Genomic DNA, 23,888 nt, shown 5'->3' with positions numbered 1-23,888 from the left:
AAAAACACAGGTGTGGGAAATTCACCTTTAATTGCCATTTTCACCTGTGTGTGTCACCTTATGTGTCTGTAATAAGGCCAAACATTTAAGGGTATGTAAACTTCTGATCAGGGCAATTTGGTGATTTCTGTTGTGTCTATATATTTTTTTTTTGCATGATGTGTCATATTTCCAAAATCAGTGCCAAAATTTCACAATTTCTACCAGGGTATGCAAACCTATGACCACAAATGTAATGTGCATGCGTTATATCTGTACCCAGCACATAGCGTGGTAAGAATGTGAAACGACACATTTACTGGCGTGTTGAGTGGAGAAATGCCGCCCCAGGTTACTGAATGGAAGCTTGATCTTCTCTGAAAAGATGAATATGGTATGGGGCTAGATCAAGGATAATAATATCCACCAAGGATAATAAAACTTGCAGTATGTATTCTCCTGATAAATTATCAGATGCCATGATGGCCTATATGTTCCCATGAGTCCTGAAAATGGTTTACGTGACACATTCACATAGACTTACAAGAGCTTCCAAGACCTTGCATAAATCAATCTTTATTCTAATACAGTAGCTCTCTATATATGAGGGTATTCTTGTTATCTTTGGCTCTTCTATTGTCTTGGATGTAATTTGGCTCATCAGTTAATCTTTGACTATAACATATCATTAAGACATGTGTCATTGTGTTATAACTGTAAGCTCCAAGTAGAAACTGGACAACCTGTTGATCTTCTTAATACACATTACATAAGATTGCTTACAACAAATGGTAACTCTGGAATCAGATAATTGACTATAAAAGGAATTATAGATTCTCGCCAGGGCATCATACTATAAGGGTAAAACAAAATTGTTCAGTGAACAGCTATTTATTCTACATTTAAAGTTTCAAGTTCAATGAGAAAATGTTTGTTGAGCAACACTGCTCATAAATCCAAACTTCATCTGAGACTTAGAATTTATTTCACCAAGGAAATCTCTTTGAGAACATTGTGCACAAAGTCTTCAAATATTTTATGTTTGGCTGCAGAATACTCCAGCTGAGATTGGCAAGAATAGATCTATTGATGTGACAACTATTATTCAAATCTGAGTGTAGGACATATAATGCTGTAGACCGGAGAAAGGCATACGGCCTTTGAAACACCACCGTATGCCAGTGAGTTACGCAACACACACAACTGCAGCCTTTACAGGAGCCTTGTAAGACAGCCTTGGTAAATACGTTTCAGTAGAAGTACACTGTCAAAATCAAATCCACAATTATAATGTAGCATGGGTAATATCTTCATAGGGCATTGGACTACCACAGCAGCTTTACTGCACTTCTACAAGTGTTTGGAAATTTATTGTAGGGATCATTTATCACGTCAAAATGCATAACTTGGTGATTTGTTGAAATTGGTGGAAAACACTGCCTCAAACGCTACTCCAGAACCTCCCAGATGTGTTCAATTGGGCTGAGATTTGGTGACTGAGAAAGTGGAATAATGGAATAATTTGAAACATCAGCAAGTTGAGAAGTCTTTGTCACTGAAGCTTCTGTCAGATATACCTTAACTATCAAAAGGCCCTGCAATCTCTTCCTGTAGTCATGGTATTGTAGCCAAAAGAATAGGAAACCAGGCAGATCGTAATTCCTGCAACTAGGAAGATGATAAATCTATGTGGAAGGGCTTGCTTCAATATACAGAGCTGTCCATAAGTATCGGGACAGGGAAGAATTTCTGTTAGGGAGAGATCAGAATTTAACACGATGAGACAGAGGGAAATGGGGGAGGGTCATGCTTTTTTAATTTCAGTCTTGGAGAGGGTTTATAGGAGTGATGGCTTTCCTGTTTTAAAATACAGACGATTATCAGTTTCTTCTCCACAACTGCACTCCATCAATGAAAAAAATATTGCTTCACCTAGTGGAAAAGAACAACAACAAATAGGACAAGGGAACAGAAGAAGAGTCATAACTCCATGTAGAACTTGAACATCAGATCATTGACTTTATTGTAAATGAATATTATAGAAAGGTCGCCCCAGCTTTGCTCTGTACATACAAATCACCATCAGAACAGGTTCAGCTAGGCCTAAATCCTACCTGTGCTAAAAGGGGTTGTGTGATCTGGAGGAAAGGCTAGTATCATGGAGGCCAGCAAACCTGCAACTGAAGACATTGTGACCCAGAGGTATGGAGTTCATTCTCAGTCTCAACCCGATCACAATTGGGCTGGACCTTAATATGTGATATTGAAGTCTGGTTGGGCGGTGTTCTACCAGTGACTCCGTTTTGTTGCGCTTCTCTTGGGGATTTTTGTACGGATGTGGTCAGTTGTTTCCCCTTTTGATTTTTGGGAATTATACCTATTACACTTGGATAAAGAATAGACAACGACATTCCTGCGTTTGGCTCTTTTCTCTGCACACCACCACAACATCCATGACAGAATACCTCACCGAAAATAATGGAGCCAGCAGGTGCGGATCTATTACGCCAGCACGGGGAGATGATTGCGTCCCTGGGGGAGGCCATGAACACAATGGTCCAGTCGATGCAGCGGTTGGAGGCGAGGATGTCGGCCAAGCAGGTGCCCTCCCTCAACCCACACCCGGGGGATAGGGAGAGGGTCTCGGCCCTTGTCTCCTGCCTGAGGGGCAAGGTGTTGGACTGGGCCAACTCTGTCTGGTCCACAAATGGACTGGAGTTGGCTCATTACAAGGCATTCGTCGGCCTCTTCTGGGCCATTTTCGATCTCCAGCCCAATGGCAGGGAGGTCGGGCGAACGTGTTGTGCACCTCAGGCAGGGGACGAGGAGTGTGCAGGCCTTTGCCCTTGAGTTCAGGACCCTGGCGACAGGGTCGGGTTGGAATGACAGGGCGCTTATAGATCATTTCCAGTGCCATCTATAGCCTGACGTCCGTAGGGAGCTGGCATGCCGGGACACCATGTTGACGTTTGACCAGCTCGTCGACATGTCGATCCGGCTGGACAACCTGCTAGCCACCCGCGGACACCCCGGGAATGATCTGCCCCCTCCAACGCATCCCGTTGTCAGGCCTGAGCTCATGGAGGTGGGAGACGCCGCACAGAGGTAGATGGTGCGGTCTAGGGAGTGCTCCTTTTGTGGGAGGAAGGGGCACTCTGCCTCCCACTGCTACCAACAGAGAAGGTTTGAGTGGAGGAAGCTTGACACCCCTACACCAAGTCAGGTAACACACTGTCAGGGCTCTCTGCGAATCACATTACACTCTTGGTGTCCTTCCCTGATTTCCTCGCTAATTTTCAGTGTAAGGCGCTCATAGATTCAGGCGCAGCTGGGAATTTTATATACAGCGGTTACGCATAGAGGTTGCACATACCGCTGGTGCCACTGCCTAAGCCTAGGTTCATTATGGGCTTAGACAGTAAACCTCTGGGTAGTGGATTAGTACAGAACATCACAGTGCCCTTCACTATGACTATCCAACACTCCCATACAGAACAGATTGAGTTTCACGTTATTCATTCTCCTTCCCCGGTGGTGTTGGGGCTTCCGTGGTTGTCGGGACACGATCCTACTATTTCCTGGTCGCAGAGGGTGTTGACTGGGTGGTCTCAGGGGTGTCAGGAGAGGTGTCTGGGTGTTTCTGTTAGTGCAACGTCGGTGGAAAGTCCAGGCAATGTCTCTGCAGTGCGCATTCCTCCAGAATATGCCGATCTAGCGTTGGTATTTTCGAAAACCATGGCTAGCCAATTACCACCACATTGGTCTGGGGATTGTGCGATAGACCTAAAGGTAAATGCTGTGCCACCTTATTGTCATGTGTATCCCCTGTCGCAGGCAGAGACGGTGGGGATGGAGACCTATGTGTTCCGCTACGCGTACTGAACGTGTCTCTCGTTCGCAGGGTGATGAGGCGGTGGTTGGAGCATGGCCTATACGCTAAGGCAGAGAAGTGCGTGTTCTTCCAGCGAGCCATTTCCTTTCTCGGGTTTCAAATTTCTGCCGGAGGGGTGGAGATGGAGGTTGATCGCATGTCAGCCATGCATAATTGTCCCGTTCCTACCTTGGTTAAGGCGGTACAGCGGTTTATTGGGTTTGCCAATTTCTACCGCAGGTTTATACAGGGCTTTGGCAAGGTAGCGGCTCCTATTACATCCTTGTTGAAGGGTGGAGCCGAGCCGGATTACCTGGACGACCGAGGCAGACAACGCGTTTCGCACCCTTAAGAGAATGTTCCCCTCTGCCTAGGTTCTGTCTCACCCTGATCCGTCACTGCCGTTCATAATGGAGGTGGAAGCCGCGGAGTTGGGGGCAGGTGCAGTGTTATCCCAACTGTCAGGTACCCCTCCTAAGCGTCGCCCCTGTGGTTTTTACTCGCGGACGCTCAGTGAGGCGAAGCGGAACTATGGCGTCGGTGATAGGGATCTGCTAGCTGTGTTCAGAGCCCTGACTTTTTGGAGACATTGGCTCGAGGGAGCGAGACACCCGTTTGTAGTCTGGACTGACCACCGTAACCTGGAGTACATCCGGGCAGTGAGGAGATTGAATCCTCGCCAGGCCAGATGGGCACTGTTTTTTACCCGGTTTGATTTCATGCTTTCGTACATTCCGGGTACAAAGAATGCCAAGGCAGACGCGTTGTCCCGGCTATGCGATGCGGGTGAGCGTCGGGTGGATGATACACCGATTCTGCCTGCCTCTTGCTATTGTGGTGCCGGTAGTATGGGACGTGGACGCGGACATTTAGCGTGTACGCAGCGATCCCGGGCCCACTCGGTGTCCTGCAGATTGCCAGTACGTGCCGCTGGATGTTCGTGACCACACGTCCCCTTCCACTGGTCACCCAGGCATAGACCGTATTGTGCGCTGCCTTAACGATAAGTACTGGTGGCCTGGTCTGGCCAAGGATGTGAGGGCGTACGTGTCCTCCTGTTTGGTGTGCGCTCAGTGTAAGGCACCACCTTCCGGCGGGTAAGTTATTCCCTTTGCCCGTTCCGAAACGACCATGGTCTAACTTGTCCATAGATTTTTTGACAGATCTTCCCCTCTAGCTAGGCAATATCACCATCCTGGTTGTTGTGGACCCGTTTTCAAGGGCCTGCCTGTTCCTCCCCCTCCCCGGTCTCCCGAAGACTCTACAGACCGCGGAGGCGCTGTTTACTATTGCCAGGACCAGCTGGGGGGTTCCTGCCTTGGGCAGAGAATGCCCAGAATTCGTTCCGCCACTCCTGCACGGCCAGGTTATCAGCCGGTCCTGGCGCCGTGGCAGAGCCAGCCCGAGACTGGGCTGGCGCCTTGACAACAATTAATAATAATAGAAACTAGCAATATGTTCTGTATTTTAAATACAGTATCCAGTATAGCTAATGTGTTTAAATATTTCCATTTTGTTTGAGTCAGTTTGTAGAATGGGCCTATAGTATAGGCTACAATTGCATGCATATTGTTGAGCAATGCGCTCAATCTACCTGTTAATCTATATTTTGAATGGGGAGGGTCATGTTTTTTTTCATATTTTCAACCATTTTCATATTTTTGGGGGGCTTTATCCTACCACAGAAACGATCAGTCCCTTATATTCAAAAAGTTTTGATTTCAAATAATTTGCTATAAGGTTCAAGTTTACAGTATTATCTTGGATATTAGGTTTTTGAACACATATTAGTTTGACCATTTAGAAATTATATCAGATTACCCATTTGAATCTGCACTTTGGATGCTTAGTGGTATTTAAATGTACTGTATACTTCAGCTAATGTGAGGTATCAAAAATGAGACACTGTTGAATCTAGTCTGTACTGTGTACTGGTATACTGGTATAATGGCTACATGAATTGCTTTGGCATTGGGAATATGACCACATGACCAATAATCATGTTAGATTAACACAGCCAAACCAATGTCAAAAAAGCAAAAGGATTCTACTCATCAAAAGGACTTCCACTCAGTGAGCAATTTCTTTGACCAGCTATTGGTTTGTAAGCAGATTTAGCTATAGAGAGATGCCAAGTGGCTAATATGGATGTTTCTCCCTTTTATATCTGCATACTGTGCCAGAAGGTCACATAATATATTTATTATAGCTCATTTGTTTGATTACTGTCTATGTTTTTTGTCCGAATTATGTTGCAAATAGGAATGAAAACCCAGCGGACATAAGTATTTGTTATTTATAGTGAATTATTTAGTGGAATAAAATTAAGGAGCTATTCTTAAAACATAACTTCTGGTAAGAACTGGTAGAAATTAGTCCCAGGAGCATAATAAAGGGGGATGTTGATAAGAAAGGATTTAGATAGAAAATGGCATATTCTGGTGAAGATGAGCAACAAAAACACAGAACGTTTATCATCCTGTGTAAACAGTAGCCTGGGAATGCTATAATTTTAGTGTAGGCGTGCTTCAGTTTTTCTTAAAGGGTGGATCAGCAGCTAAAACAATAACAAAGCAAATCCCCTTGTGTGTTTCTGTAGAAAGTCGAGATGGGGCTGGAGAAATGTAACCCTTTAAAATGATGATGCATGGAAAACAGCAGACTGCTTGTTTCCATTCACTTTGTTTAAAAACATTGGAGTAAATGAGCTGATATTCTGGATTCTGAGTTGGTACAGTCATTTTATAAGGTATGTATACAAGTTACTTTCACTGCGAATCAGTCAGGGTTTATGCCCAGAAATATACACTCACCTAAAGGATTATTAGGAACACCATACTAATACTGTGTTTGACCCCCTTTCACCTTCAGAACTGCCTTTATTCTACGTGGCATTGATTCAACAAGGTGCTGAAAGCATTCTTTTGAAATGTTGGCCCATATTGATAGGATAGCATCTTGCAGTTGACGGAGATTTGTGGGATGCACATCCAGGGCACGAAGCTCCCGTTCCACCACATCCCAAAGATGCTCTATTGGGTTGAGATCTGGTGACTGTGGGGGCCATTTCAGTACAGTGAACTCATTGTCATGTTCAAGAAACCAATTTGAAATGATTTGAGCTTTGTGACATGGTGCATTATCCTGCTGGAAGTAGCCATCAGAGGATGGGTACATGGTGGTCATAAAGGGATGGACATGGTCAGAAACAATGCTCAGGTAGGCCGTGGCATTTAAACGATGCCCAATTGGCACTAAGGGGCCTAAAGTGTGCCAAGAAAACATCCCCCACACCATTACACCACCACCACCAGCCTGCACAGTGGTAACAAGGCATGATGGATCCATGTTCTCATTCTGTTTACGCCAAATTCTGACTCTACCATCTGAATGTCTCAACAGAAATCGAGAGACATCAGACCAGGCAACATTCTTCCAGTCTTCAACTGTCCAATTTTGGTGAGCTCGTGCAAATTGTAGCCTCTTTTTCCTATTTGTAGTGGAGATGAGTGGTACCCGGTGGGGTCTTCTGCTGTTGTAGCCCATCCGCCTCAAGGTTGCGCGTGTTGTGGCTTCACAAATGCTTTGCTGCATACCTCGGTTGTAACGAGTGGTTATTTCAGTAATAGTTGCTCTTCTATCAGCTTGAATCAGTCGGCCCATTCTCCTCTGACCTCTAACATCAACAAGGCATTTTCGCCCACAGGACTGCCGCATACTGGATGTTTTTCCCTTTTCACACCATTCTTTGTAAACCCTAGAAATGGTTGTGCATGAAAATCCCAGTAACTGAGCACATTGTGAAATACTCAGACCGGCCCGTCTGGCACCAACAACCATGCCACACTCAAAATTGATAAATCACCTTTCTTTCCCATTCTGACATTCAGTTTGGAGTTCAGGAGATTTTCTTGACCAGGACCACACCCCTAAATGCATTGAAGCAACTGCCATGTGATTGGTTGATTAGATAATTGCATTAATGAGAAATTGAACAGGTGTTCCTAATAATCCTTTAGGTGAGTGTATCTACAATCCCCAAATTGACACCTTAAGATCTGTCATTATGTTCAACACTTATTATTATTATATAATTTCAAATTTTACATTTTAAACCCACAACAAGAAAACACAATGATTGTACTGCAGTTAACGTCTCCTGCATATGACAGCTGTCCAGGATAGTTCTGGTCTCATTTGATAGTACTTTGATAGTAAAACTGCACATATGTGGCCACTGTTTTGCATAATATATAATGCAGCACATATTCCAACAGTTATAAAACATAATGCCATGTTTGCTTTGGAATTCTTATAGCAACTGGAGTGTAAACTAAAAGTAATAGTCAACTAGACCAAGTATGCAAACATACATGACAATTACATAACCCATCATTCACAGGCATTAACAAGAATCCTGCTCAGGCTTCTCTGAGTCTATGAACCTTGTCTTCATATCCATCTAAGATTTCATTTCCTATTTGATTTGGCCTCTAGATTATTGTTTGTAGACACAGTTTAATTGCTTATTTCATGTACAATTGTAGCTTGAGGGACACATGTACAGTACAAACAGAATAAAACATATTTCTCCAGGGACTGAAAGGGAAGTCGGCTGCCCACTCTAATTTCTTTGGCCAATGGGGGGGTCATTTTCCTTTATTCGTTCTAGTGCCTTTTTCGTCTTTTTCGTTTTTTATTGTAATGGGTGTCATACTTCTATCAATTGAATCAATTGACATCTAATTGAACTAGGGGTTGTCAGAAGAGAAAACAATCACATTTGAGAAACAATTAACTAGTACATTTCTTTTCATAATAATTAATAATAATTAAAGAAAAAATTTTCCTCATTAAAAACGTCCCGGGTCACCAGTTAACAACCACTGATCTAAGCCTGCAGTCATTAAGGTGATTTATAATGTCCATTCAGGCTACCAAAGACATAACAAGCTACGTTTCTTTGAGCCTGGAGCATGATAACAGGTTGTCAGCTCTCCTATGAACCCCTAGAAACAGGACAAAGCAGGCAGGGCTAAATTAAAGCTTCAGCCGTTCATTGCTTTACTACTGGGACTCATTGGCTACGCTAGTGTAGCCAATAGAGCAGCCACAACAAAAGGAAACCCCACTGGGAGTCTGTGGTACAGAGAGGTTTTTTCTCCCTGAGGCTGTGTTTTGCAGTCCTGTGTCATCAAGGTTGTCCCTCTTAGTTGTTCTGATGCATGGGAAGATTAGTGCACCATAGCAGAGGATTAGTGGGAACACTTGATGATTCCAGTAAGCCAATCTAACTGAGATGCAATTCAGACTAGTTCCTGTGTGAACTAGAGAATCAGCTTGCATCACTGACTGCAGCCAGAGGCCAGTTCAGACATTAGTGAACCTATAGTGTTATCTGGTAGGATGCCAATACAGACATAAGGCTAGTATCATCATATAATTTTGACCACAAATCTCAGTTGAATGACCATAGCTGTTTTTGAAATGATCTCTCTTCGGCCACCATTGTTAATTGAGTCAGACGTTTTTAGAGTTCACTTCAGGGTTTTCTTCCAAACCACACTGGCGTCATCACATTTGTCAGACAAGGAGGAATCTTAAAATAATACAAAATAGAGACTGTGAACCAGAAACAGTCAATGGGGAACAGTCAATGGGGACAGCAGAGGTTGAGAGATGAGGTGGACAGATATGGAGAAACGAAGACTAACATAATGAATAAATAATGAAATACAGCAGTAACTTGTCCTGTGCACATATTTTGGAAAATGTTTTCTTAATTGTGAAATATAATGAGATAACTGGTGTTTTTGTCCCTCGGGATAAAAACATAGCTTCCTATGTTTTTATCCCATGTTTAATCTATTACTATTATCTTATTCTGTTTTAGTTTTGATGTTTTCATTTGAGTATTCATTTGTATGCTATAGTATTTTTATATTTCTCTTTCTTTGTAAAGCACATTGCTTCTATGTATGAATTTTGCTATATAAATAAACTTGCTTACTTGATTGCCTTGTCTGTAATAGGATTAATCCTGATAATTTTGTCAGAATCAGAAAGAGTTTTATTGCCAAGTAAGTTTCACAACAAACAAGGAATTGGTTCTGGCCGCTAGTGCAGCAATTTATACAATAGGAATAAGGAAAATAAAGACAAATAATAATATTTTTATGCTCAGTGGACTGAGCAGCCTGTGCAGCAGTGTACGCTGCAGCCTGCCCTTGTCTTTGGCAGTGGCTCCAGCATACCAGACGGTCAGGATGGACTTTATGGTGGCAGTTCAGAAATGCACCATCATAGTCTTTGGCAGGTTGAATTTTTTCAGCTGCCGCAAGAAGTACATCCTCTGCTGTGCTTTCTTTGTAAGAGAGGTGATATTCAGCTCCCACTTGAGGTCCTGGGTGATGGTGGTGCCCAACAAGGGAAAGGACTCCACAGAGTTGACTAGGGTGTCACCCAGGGCAATGGGGGGAAGGGCAGCTGGGCTTCTCCTGATGTCCACTATCATCTCCACTATCCAAGTTGTTCTGACTGCACCAGGACACCAGATGGTTAATCTCCCACCTGTTGGCGGACTCGTCTCCATCAGAAATGTCAGATGAGGGTGGTGTCATCCTCAAACTTCAGGAGCTTGTCAGAGTGGTGAGTGGAGGTGCAGCAGTTGGGAGAGCTTGTCTTGTAGTAAAGTGGGAATTATGGTGTTGAATGTGGAACTGAAGTCCAGAAACAAGATTCTGGCATAGGTTCCAGGGCAGTCCAGATGCTGGAGGTTGAAGTGAAGAGTCATGTTGACCGTGTCGTCCACAGACCTGTTGGCTCTTTAGAAAAACTGCAGTGGGTCTAGTTGGTCGATGATGGTCTAGAGGTGGGACAGCACAAGGTACTCAAATGTGCCAATAGCGAAACAGATCTGGAATCCGGATCAAAAACAGACTTGGACCAGCATAGGCCCAGCTCAGACCCAAATGTACTATATTTAATGTTACCTCTGATTTGGCTCTGTGCCAAATCAGTTTCAGTTCCAGTTTTGATTCGATACTAATGGTGATGTGTGTGTTCTAAATTTTCTTAAATATGCTAAACAATTACAAATTAAATAGGATTTGAACTATTTTACATTTCTACCATGACCATAACATTATCTTCCCATAACTCATCAAAACTGATATTTTAATACCTGTGAAACAGTTGTAAATAATAATGCAGTTTTCTGTATTGTAAAGCAATGTCAGTAATTAAATATAAAACCATGAAAAATTATTTAAGAATTTAACAAAAATGTACATATATTGTACAATTGAAGTATGTTTCAAAAAACCAATTAGTGTATTGAATGCAACCATAACATTTCAATTCTGAATCAATGAGTACAGAGTTACTTTACCACGAAAAATAAATAAGGATTTATCAAATGGTGGCATTCAACATTAATAAATACATCCATAAAATATAAGCTAAAATAAATAAATAGCGGCACACACCCATTCATACAAAATTTGAAGCTTCAAAAAAATTATTTCCATCACAACATTGTATTGGCAATACTGAATAAATGAAACCATCCCAACTTAAAGTTAAGCAAAACATGGGATATTAATAGAAATAAAAAATCACAACATTGTGCCACAACATAAGGCAAGTGAGATTGAGGATGGAGAATGATGTCCAACTGAGGCCACACACTTCCCGGAGCATTCAGGAAGAGGATGACTTACAGTGGGGAAAACAAGTATTTGATACACTGCCAAGTTTGCAGGTTTTTCCACTTACAAGGCATGTAGAAGTCTGTCATTTTTATCATAGGTACTCTTCAACTGTGAGTGACTGAATCTAAAACAAAAATCCAGAAAATCGCTTTGTATGATTTTTAGGTAATTAATTTGGATTTTATTGCATGACATAAGTATTTCATACATCAGAAAAGCAGAACTTAATATTTGGTACAGAATCCTATGTTTGCATTTACATATATCATAAGTATCCTGTAGTTCTTGACCAGATTTTGGTCCACTCCTCCATACAGACCTTCTCCAGGTCCTTCAGGTTTCGGGGGTGTCGCTGGGCAATACAGACTTTCAGCTCCCTCCAAAGATTTTCTATTGGGTTCAGGTCTGGAGACTGGCTAGGCCACTCCAGGAACTTGAGATGCTTCTTACGGAGCCACTCCTTAGTTGCCCTGGCTGTGTGTTTCGGGTCGTTGTCATGCTGGAAGATCCAGCCACGACCCATCTTCAATGCTCTTACTGAGGGAAGGATGTTGTTGGCCAAGATCTTGCGATACATGGCCCCATCCATCCTCCCCTCAATACGGTGCAGTCGTCCTGTCCCCTTTGCAGAAAAGCATCCCCAAAGAATGATGTTTCCACCTCCATGCTTCACGGTTGGGATGGTGTTCTTGGGGTTGTACTCATCCTTCTTCTTCCTCCAAACACGGCAAGTGGAGTTTAGACCAAAAAGCTCTATTTTGTCTCATCAGACCACATGACCTTCTCCCATTCCTCCTCTGGATCATCCAGATGGTCTTTGGCAAACTTCAGACGGGCCTGGACATGCGCTAGCATGAGCAGGGGGACCTTGCGTGCGCTGCAGGATTTTAATCCATGACAGCGTTGTGTCCAGGTCCTGCTGTGTAGTTCTGGGCTGATCCTTCACCTTCCTCATGATCATTGATGCCCCACGAGGTGAGATCTTGCATGGAGCCCAAGACCGAGGGAGATTGACCGTTATCTTGAACTTCTTCAATTTTCTAATAACTGCCCCAACAGTTGTTGCCTTCTCACCAAGCTGCTTGCCTATTGTCCTGTAGCCCATCCCAGCCTTGTGCAGGTCTACAATTTTATCCCTGATGACCTTACACAGCTCTCTGGTCTTGGCCATTGTGGAGAGGTTGGAGTCTGTTTGATTGAGTGTGTGGACAGGTGTCTTTTATACAGGTAACAAGTTCAAACAGGTGCAGTTAATACAGGTAATGAGTGGAGAACAGGAGGGCTTCTTAAAGAAGAACTAACAGGTCTGTGAGAGCCCAAATTATTACTGGTTGGTAGGTGATCCAATAGTTATGTCATGCAATAAAATGCAAATTAATTATTACATTAAATTATATAATGTGATTTTCTGGATTTTTGTTTTAGATTCCGTCTCTCACAGTTGAAGTGTATCTATGATCAAAATAACAGACCTCTACATGCTTTGCAAGGAAAACCTGCAAAATCAGCTGTGTATCAAATATTTGTTCTCCCCACTGTAAAAACAAGACTATTGTTACGCTAGCATCTTGTGTCTTACGTTTACATTTCATTTGTCTGAATTAGTGCCCTTTACTAAAATGCAATACTTTACAGACATTCTAAATTACATGTATAAAGCAGTTAGCTATCTTTATTTCACTATTAAACTATTGACATTTCTTTTAGCTTTTTAGCCTCAGAGAAACGGCTGCCTGAAGAGAATGTCAAGCTGAAGGCACAAGGCCAGCTTTAAGGAGCTTTTTCCTCAGGAATATGAATGACAAAACCATAATGCTACAACGCTTGAATTGAAGCCCTTGCTTATTTAGTATTGTATTGTTTATTTTGTACTTTTACACATTCAAATACTGTGACTTTTCTATATCTGTTTCTGCACAGTATATTGCACATGATTTTTGCATGCATCTTTCACTGTTTGATATTTTTATTTAATTCAATTCATTTGCACATGTTTATTTTATATGCTTGTTGTATAATGCACATGTTTTTTGTATGCATCTTGCACTATATGAAATATATTGTATAGATTTATTTCAGTTCAATGTTCATGATATGACCAAATTCAGATTATTATAAATAAAACCTAATACAATGGCAAGAGTCATCCTGCTGGGTTTGGTGCAAAAAAGCGGCTTGCCACCATCGGGCCGCTGGTGAGCCGCTGATTGGGGTATTGTTGGAAGGCATTGTAATGCAAGTGGCCAACAAGTGGCCTGTACATGCTATTAAAAAAAGTGTCTACTCCAATGTAACAAATGCTGTAAGAAATGAAGGAAATGTCATGAAGTCAATGTTTCACACAGATGACACCAATTTGTGTCACTTCTGTCTTCCACATTTGGCAGTAAGTTCTCGTCCATATCGCAATGAATAATCTTCATTATTCATGCACTGTGGGAAAATTCTTCAGGAATGGTTAATCCAAGCCTGACATTGGTCACCAGTGATGTCATCACATGCCTCATCCATGGCCTGAAGGGCAAAATTCTCTTGGGATTGATGGCCATAGACCTTCCATATCCATGCTGAAAAGTATTCCTCAATAGGGTTGAAGAAAGGAGGATATGGGGGCAGATATAGGGTCATGAATTGTGGTCTGGCCCAAAAGTTTTTCTGAACCATCTCTGCATGGTGGAACTTCCCATTTACCCACAGAATGGCATACAGTGGGGCAAAAAAGTATTTAGTCAGCCACCAATTGTGCAGGTTCTCCCACTTAAAAAAATGAGAGGCCTGTAATTTTCATTATAGGTACACTTCAACTATGAGAGACAAAATGGAAGAAGAAAATCCAGAAAATCACATTGTAGGATTTTTAATGAATTTATTGGTAAATTCCTCTGAATATAAGTATTTGGTCAGCTACAAAAAAGCAAGATTTCTGGCTCTCACAGACCTGTAACTTCTTTTTTAAGAGGCTCCTCTGTCCTCCACTCATTACCTATATTAATGGAACCTGTTTGAACTTGTTATCAGTATAAAAGACACCTGTCCACAACCTCAAACAGTCACACTCCAAACTCCACTATGGCCAAGACCAAAGAGCTGTCAAAGGACATCAGAAACAAAATTGTATACCTGCACCAGGCTGGGAAGACTGAATCTGCAATAGGTAAGCAGCTTGGTGTGAAGAAATCAACTGTGGGAGCAATTATAAGAAAATGGAAGACATACAAGACCATTGATAATGTCCCTCGGCCCGGGACTCCACGCAAGATCTCACCTGTGGGGTCAAAATGATCACAAGAATGGTGAGCAAAAATCCCAGAACCACACGGGGGGACCTAGTGAATGACCTGCAGAGAGCTGGGACCAAAGTAACAAAGGCTACCATCAGTAACACACTATGCCACCAGGGACTCATCCTGCAGTGTCAGACGTGTCCCCCTGCTTAAGCCAGTACATGTCCAGGCCTGTCTAAGGTTTGCTAGAGAACATTTGGATGGTCCAGAAGAGGATTGGGAGATTGTCCTATGGTCAGATAAAACCAAAATATAACTTTTTGGTAAAAACTCAATTCGTCGTGTTTAGAGGAGGAAGATTGCTGAGTTGCATCCAAAGGACACCATACCTACTGTGAAGCATGGGGGTGGAAACATCATGCTTTGGGGCTGTTTTTTTGCAAAGGGACCAGGACGAATGATCCGTGTAAAGGAAAGAATGAATGGGGCCATGTATCATGAGATTTTGAGTGAAAACCTCCTTCCATCAGCAAGGGCATTGAAGATGAAACATGGCTGGGTCTTTCAGCATGACAATGATCCCAAACACACTGCCCGGGAAACAAAGAAGTGGCTTCGTAAGAAGCATTTCAAGGTCCTGGAGTGGCCTAGCCAGTCACCAGATCTCAACCCCATAGGAAATCTTTGGAGGGATTGAAAGTCCGAGTTGCCCAGCGACAGCCCCAAAACATCACTGCTGAAGAGGAGATCTGCATGGAGGAATGGGCCAAAATACTAGCAACACTGTGTGAAAACCTTGTGAAGACTTACAGAAATCGTTTGACCTCAGTCATTGCCAAAAAAGGGTAAATAACAAAGTATTGAGATTAACTTTTGTTATTGACCAAATACTTATTTTCCACCATAATTTACCAATAAATTAATTAAACATCCTACAATGTGATTTTCTGGATTTTCTTTTCTCATTTTGTCTCTCATAATTGAAGTGTACCTATGATGAAAATTACAGGCCTCTCTCATCTTTTTAAGTGGGAGAACTTGCACAATTGGTGGCTGACTAAATACTTCTTTGTCCCACAGTAGGTGACCTCCTTACCTTGATACAATGGCTCAACGTTTTTGAAGAACTCAATGAGTTGTGCAGGAACCAAGAAGGGTGTACATCCTACCACCCTATCTTCTGATATGGCTGCACACATCAAGATATTCCCATACATTGTCCGGACTGTTGCTCTTTTGCTGTTGATATTGCACCCAGGGTGTTGAGTTTTGGCAAGGCTGAAGCCTGCTTCATGAACAATGATGACCTTGGGATGTTTCAAAGCAGCCTCTAAAAAAGATAGTGGTTACCATAGATATTTTCAATTACAAGAGGCTGCTATCATAGCACATTGCACGTGCATCAAACAGTAACAGTCATTATACAGTATATTGTGCTGTGACTGAACAAATTCAGCCACTAGCTCTTTCTACTGGTCATTGCTTGGTTACATTATATTTTAAACTCCATTACACAAGCTACCCAACTTCCAATTGAACCAGTGTCTATTTTGTTAAATGACGAGATAACATCACCAAACACTTAGATGGAAATGTTATATTTCAAATCTATTGAAAGGGGCACTGTGTAGAATCCTGCCTCTAAACAATAACACTACATGCCAAAAACGAGAATAGTATTACCTAGACCAGGATGGTTTAGGTGGGGAAGGATAGAACTGTGTAGCACCGGTATCACACCACTTACTGCGCCACTGGACCAGTTCTAGGTTCTAAGGAGTGGGGAGCAGAAAATAATTACACCAGAGACTGTTGCTTTAAATTCAAAAGGCTGGCAATTTACTGAACACAAAACACACTTATAAAATACAGTACACAAAACAAAAATACCCTGCAGGTTCTTAATATTGAGGTAAGTATAATAAATGAAAGGGTATTTCACTCTCTTTAAGTTATTTTAGTCAAACTAATCTAAGTTAGACCAGTCTCTTTTTCCTAGGTTGCACCTAATTTAGAATTCCTATTTTTCTTCCTGAGTTAACTAATTTCTTCCTTTCTTTTAAGGGTAAAACAATACCTTCAATTACACAATCAAATCAAAGTGGACCACAATCATTTCAGATCACATTCAAAAATATGAACCCAATATGAAAATAAAAGTATAACACCTTAAATTCAAGTTCAAGTCCAAATGTGAGTTCAATTATTCAGTTCAATTAAAAGTTTGTTCGCTTCAGTCCAAAAATAATAATTCAATCATTTCCCAGTTCCGTTCAAAAATATTTCCTGACACTCCTACCACTCTGGCAGCGAGTCACCATACGCAGGAGATTTCCTCACTGGTGCAATGGAGAAGATAAATTCAAGGTCTGGGCCTGGCTCGCCATCTTGAATCCCGTCTATGCACATGCAGGCACGCTGAAGACCAATCCTCGCTCCGACCGAGCTTCAACACCAAAAAAAACTGACTACAACCGGTGTGGCTTAGTTCTCATAAAATCCCTGTCAGTTCCCGAACAGGTAAATTATGTTTTTCAACTGCAAAATCAACTCTTCTACTCTTTTCCCTGCTTATTAGCCACCACTCGTTCTCTCCGATTTTCCTCACGCTCTCTCCATCAGGTCTCTATTGCAGCGTCACTCAGGTGCTGAGTCTAGCGTCACTAGTCCCTTAAAGGGGCAGCGACATTCATTTTCTGTCGGCATACTTTTAAATCTTAAACATTAAATTGTTGTTGTGAACATTTTTTATTAACTTGCATTAAATGAATCACTTTTACCTTCCAACTTATTTATGCTTTTAAACTATTCATACTTATTTCAGTTACAACTGCGACTGTTTAAAATGAGATTACAAGTCATGCAAACTGAAAGATGGAACGGAGAGAAAGTTTAAATGGGGAATATCTCAGGCACTCAGATCAATTTTATAGAGAAATATGATTTGAAACATTAACTTCAAACATTAACTGCAGATGTCTACTGGTCATTTTTGTTTGTGTTTATGTTAGTGTTCCAGTAAAAACCTTACATATTGCCCCAAATATATCTTGCACATCTACAAAACTTTGCATGGCTATGTATAAGCTACTATTACATGCACATATATTATTGTTTGTAACTATATACTAATGATACTAAACAATACTCTATACAAAACATTCAATGGAATTAATTAAAACACATTAATTTCTTCATTCATCTTTCAGTTTGCATGAGTTGTAATCTCATTTTAAACAGTTGCAGTTCTATCCTTCCCAACCTAAACCATCCTGGTCTAGGTAATACTATTCTGGATCTTGTTCAGTAAGGGAGAAATGACATAGGTGACCTCTTCACCATGTCGTTTTTGACATGTAGTGTTATTGTTTAGAGGCAGGATTCTACACAGTGCCCCTTTCAATAGATTTGAAATATAAAATCTTCATCAAAGTGTTTGGTGATGTTATCTCGTAATTTAAAAAAATAGACACTAGTTCAAATGAAAGTTGGGTAGCTTGTGTAATGTAGTTTAAAATATAATGTAACCAAGCAACGCCCAGTGTGTTTCGCCTGTAGCGTACTTGTGGGTGTGTCTGTGGGCGAACTAGCGTCATAACATCAGATCAGCTGTGTATTAAAGTTTGAGAATAGCACATTTGAATTAAGGAACCTCATATTAGTACAATGATTAAAATTGGAATAGAAATTTATTTTAATAAATTTTTACATTTTATATGTCTCTATTCAATTAATATGCCTCATTGATGTAATTCTTACAACCTGCAATGCTAGCTAGCAAACCAACTTGCTACAATTAGGTGAACACCAGTCAGCTAACCTATCTAATATTGACACCAGAATTAAACTTTTGCGGTCCTTTTTAAAAAGATGGATGGCTTTTAGTAGCAGTGATGGGATTCCATGAGATGTAAATTTGCACACAATTTGCCTAGAGTGACGCAAACAAAAAGCATTAATGGGCGAGTACTTGGAAAATCCACCAGTTTTATTTTAGGCTTTTATTTTAGGCTTACTAACGTAGCAACTGAAGCTTGCAGCCAGCAAGGATTTTGTCTACCCTAAACTAATCCTAATGCATTCTTATTAATCCGTTAATTAATCCGTCAAGAGACCAGGATCCAAGACCGGTCACCCACGTGGCAGTCGGCGTCTCTAACCGCTACGCTATGTAACAATGGGCAGTCAATCAGACAGACAGGCATTCGCTCTTCTTGTCCGGCTCATCTTCTGCGTCTTCTGTATTTCAAAAGTATGATCATTGAAAATGACCAACCCACTCTCTTCCCTTTGCGTACATATAACACGGGTTTACACTTCACAATTTCGTGCTATGCATACGCCAAAGTCCTTTTTTGCGTGCAGTTCAGAGACGCGATCTCCTCCAATTAAGAACAATGGTGAATTAATGCGATATTAAAGTTTTACCTTTACCCTTTTACGTTCTTTCAAGGAAAAAGTTAATCTACTGCTTTTAAACGATTAGTCACTCTTCGGGAAATCCGTGCCTCGATGATGGTGACGTCAAATAGGTTTCAGTTGGTGCGTGTCAATGAAACGATTTTATTGACCACCATTATTATTAATGGGAGGAGATCGCGTCTCAACTGCACACAAAAAAGGACTTTGGCGTATGCATAGCACGACATTGTGTGAACCCGTGTTATATGTACGCAAAAGGAAGAGAGTGGGTTGAAATGACACATCATTTGAAGTATATCATACTTTATTCTACACAAAACATTCATTTTCAATGTTTGGTGACGTGTGCAGTATGATTGGCTGATAACTGAAGCGGGTAGTGCCTGAAATTTGATTCGCTTTGTAAAGACCCAGCAGAAGGTAATATGTTTCAGAGTCAGGTTGCTCCTAATACAGGAAGGCGATAAACTCTGGCACTGCAATTGGACGGTGCGCACAAAAGTCAATGTCATGCACACTCCGGTCCATGCGCTCCCGCTGTTCAACCAAGTCAACCAGTCTCTGGTTTTTAGTCCTACGAATGATTTTAAGATGGCTATGCTAAGCAATGGCACCGTCCTGCCAAACAGGAGTGATCCCTTTGGAAGAAATGAAGAAGTTGCCAAAATAGAGATAACAGTCCTGAGCATTACATTTATTGTGGCCGTGATTGGGAATGTCAGTGTGTTGCTGGCCATGTACAATACAAAAAAAAAGACGTCGAGAATGCATCTCTTCATCCGGCACCTTTGCGTCGCTGATCTGGTGGTCGCTTTTTTTCAGGTCCTGCCGCAACTATGTTGGGAGATCACCTTTCGCTTTTACGGGCCAGATATCCTGTGCCGAATAGTGAAGCACCTCCAGGTGATGGGCATGTTCGCCTCCACCTACATGATGGTTATGATGACCCTGGACCGTTATATCGCAATCTGCCACCCGTTGAAGACCCTCCAGCAGCCCACCAAACGGTCCTATATCATGATCGTCAGCACCTGGATATGTAGTTTGGTCCTCAGCATGCCGCAGTACTTCATATTTTCTCTGAGTGAGATCAAGAACGGCTCGGACGTCTACGATTGCTGGGGTCATTTCATAGAGCCATGGGGCGTAAGGGCGTACATCACTTGGATAACCATCAGTATATTCCTAATCCCGGTGTTCCTACTGATTATATGCTATGGGTACATTTGCCACGCCATTTGGAAGAACATTAAGTATAAAACCAGGAAAACAACTGTGGGAGATGCGACAAAAAATAGTTTAATTGTAAAGAATGCAGTTAGCAGCGTTACCACTATATCCAGAGCTAAGTTGAGAACTGTTAAAATGACGTCTGTGATTGTTCTGGTTTACATAATATGCTGGTCACCTTTCTTTATCGTGCAGATGTGGTCGGTGTGGGATGAGAACTTTGCATGGGACGGTAAGTAACTTAACTTTTTGGGGAAAGTTTAGGCTTATTGCTATTTAGGATATTAAAATATTCTGATTGATCTTCAAATTGTATGAACAAAATGTAATATTCACTCATACCGCCCAGCTGTGCAGACATCGCTACTTGGCTTAGATACCGGATCAATGTAATTTCAAAACCCTCTCTTTTGTCTTTTCCCGCTTTCTCTCTTATTATCAATAAAGCATGAAAGCAAAGGATAAAAATAGTTGTTTTTGTTACATATCCTATTCACTGATTGAAGCAGTGTTATTGAAAATGTTGTTAAGCATAGCCTACCAAAGTCTACGGCGTCTGGTCAATGTTATTCCTGTATCATAATAGTTATTATTTATTGCACCATGTAATTGATTGGGCTTTGTACACTTACAATAATCCCCATCAGGTAGCCCAAAGGCTCAATTCAATTAAACGTACATTTCAGGATTTACGCTGTAACTGCTTTCCCCACTCAAACAGCCTACTCTTTTTGGGTACTGTCTAAGATACTACAATTAACCAAGTGTCTCTGCATACCGGTGTGATTTCGCAGTGCGTAATAATCGCTATATCGAGGTTTAATGAATCTCATGATTTTGGTCATATTTCCCCCTCTCCTTTCCAGATTCTGAGAACACTGCTGTCACGCTGTCAGCGCTCCTCGCAAGTTTAAACAGCTGCTGTAACCCGTGGATATACATGATCTTCAGCGGGCATGTACTCCTCGACTTTACTAACTGGTTCCCATGCTGTAAAAAATTACCCCACACGTTCAAGAAAGAGGACTCGACGAGCAGTTTTCGGAGAAATACGCTATTAACTAAAATGACCAACCGGAGCCCAACGTGCAGTTCGGGTACGTGGAAAGACCCTGAAAACTCTTGCAAGTCTTCCATACCATCCACCCAGGCACACGACCAACAGTGCGTGAAATTCACAAACACAGAAATAATATGTATTAATTAAAACGAATTGAATGTACAATTATGGTCTTTGATACCACTTCCTGTCGCAGATTGATTGATTTATGAATTGTCTATTACCTAATATGACAATGAGAAATACCATAAAAACACAAATAATTTAATCTACAGCAGTTTATAGTTGTTGCAATAGGCAAAGGAAAAAGATCTAAACTATTTGTTAAGGTTATGACATTCAATATTCAGGCCAATGCAATCTGATTTGAATAGTTAATGAAAAACCCAGATCACATAAATGACAGGTCTACGTGTACAAGTACTGTAGACTGAAATAGATGATCACAGCAATTCTATGCATTTTGGATACATTTTCCCAGTGAGCCTGGGTGAATTGAAAACTAATTGGGCCCTGTCTGTTTACAAAGCAACAGAGGTGCCTGCATGCCTGACCTCATGTCTGCCTGTCTGTCCGTTTGCTTGCCTGTCTGCCTGGTGGACTTTTCCATGGGTCCTCAGGGTGAATGTGGTCAGAATGGTTATTTCATTAGCCACGTATCCTAGTAACCAAAAGGATGAGCGCCGTCAGTAGTCTAAAATTTTCTAATGTTTCTCTCACCCTCTGTTACCTTGAACAAAGCTATCCTGGATAAAAACCACCTGTGTTAAATCAGGATCTAAACTATAATCCTACATTGAGCCATTTTAAATTTTAAATTAAGTAACTATTTCATTCAAAAATTCCATAGCTTAGAAACTTATGAGATTGGGTTTGCAGCATGTAAAAAAACCCAAAACTGGCCTTAATCTAAATGTCCAATGGGACTCATCATCATTAAAACAGCATATATGGTATATTATGGTCGTTGACCTCTGGTTAAAAGCATCCCTGGGCAGTGTTGAGAGACCAGATGTGATTGAATCCCTGGACTTGAGAATAACATTCTGTACATTCTCAAGGAGGTGAATGCTGATGTATAAAGTATGCATTAACTTTGTCCCCATGCTTAATTCTTAGAGAGAGTTGGCTGGTAAATGACTGTATGTGTTGGGGAGAGACTTAAAGCCATGCCAGGGCCTTCCAGATTAAATATGCGGTATAGACAATTAGGCTGCCTTTAAACTGCCTTTTTTAATGCAGTATATGTACAGTATATATACACTGAAGAGCCAAAACATTTCTACCACTCACAGGTGAAGCAAATAATGTTGATCATCTCTTAACAAGGGCACATGTCAAGATCTGGATATATTAGATGCTGTTGCACAAAGTGCTTTTACAAAACACCCAGCCTGAAACCCCATGGAACAAGCAACAACAGTGTTGATGCGCAGTGCCTAGGAAATACTCCCTAAAAGGGGCTGAAACATAGGAAGGAACCTAGAGAGGAACCAGGCTCAGAGGGGAGACCAGTCCTCTTCTGGTTGTGCCGAGTGAACATTTTATAGTACAAATTATAGTAATTAATAAATGCATGTGGGCTGTGTCCAGAGTTTATAAAACATAATACAGGTAAGAAGCATGACCAGATGGACAAAGACAGGGACAACCCTGGGGGAGGAATGGTCTGCAGAGTGGCAGCTGGAATCGTCAGGTATCATCTTGATCTGCAACACAACCAAGAGGACTTTGGACAGGGACAGTTACAAGTCTTTCCAGCCTGGTACTCCAGAGGTGTGGTCCAAGTCCTCCTTAGTTTGAACGGAGAAGGAAACAAGGAATATTTAGAGAGCACATTCCTTAGATCTCAAAGGATTTACAATGGAAAAGGAGAACTGACTGTGTACATGTGTGCATTTCCCTGGAATGGCACCACATGGAGACCGGCATGAAGTTGGCCCCCCACACAATGCCAAACTTCGGCAAAATAGGCTTTATTGTCTGTGCTCCTTTTGTGCTGGTTTGTGTTATTAACATTTTCGTTTGGGCTGCTCTCATTTTTTAGATATTTAATAAAATGTTATAGGTCATTCTGAGGTCACTCAGCCCCTCAACATGCTTCAAATTCACCCAAAATAGTCTTGTTTGTTTGTGATGTTAAAAGTTTGGTTTGTGCTGCTTTGGTGTTTTAAATATTAGACATTTCATTATAGCTGATGATGTCACCAGCCGCCAACATGCTCCAAATGGGCTGACAATAGGCTCAATTGTTTGTGCTCTTTTTGTAATAGTTTGTGCTGTTAACATTTTAGTTTGTGCTACAATCATTTAAAAAATATTAAAACATATTTTATAGGTCATTTTGAGGTCACTCAGCCCTAAAATGTCCAAAGGTCCCCATCAAACTT

General features: G+C 41.4%; 1 protein-coding gene across 1 annotated transcript; it reads left to right on the top strand.

The window, feature by feature from the left end:
* The first annotated feature begins 2,499 nt into the window (after positions 1-2,499).
* On the top strand, positions 2,500-22,291 carry avpr1aa (arginine vasopressin receptor 1Aa). The gene is made up of 8 exons (XM_013139035.3): positions 2,500-2,619; positions 3,814-3,854; positions 4,091-4,112; positions 4,225-4,291; positions 4,764-4,871; positions 17,200-17,306; positions 20,031-20,670; positions 21,305-22,291. Exons 1-8 carry the CDS (start codon positions 2,500-2,502, stop codon positions 21,643-21,645), a joined length of 1,446 nt encoding a protein of 481 aa, XP_012994489.3. The 3' UTR covers positions 21,646-22,291.
* The last annotated feature ends 1,597 nt before the right edge of the window (positions 22,292-23,888 follow it).

Source organism: Esox lucius, chromosome 19 (assembly GCF_011004845.1).
Source record: "Esox lucius isolate fEsoLuc1 chromosome 19, fEsoLuc1.pri, whole genome shotgun sequence".
Classification (NCBI taxonomy): Eukaryota; Metazoa; Chordata; class Actinopteri; order Esociformes; family Esocidae; genus Esox; species Esox lucius.
Note: the sequence above shows the minus strand (reverse complement) of the source record. Positions and strands in the feature narration are given on the sequence as shown.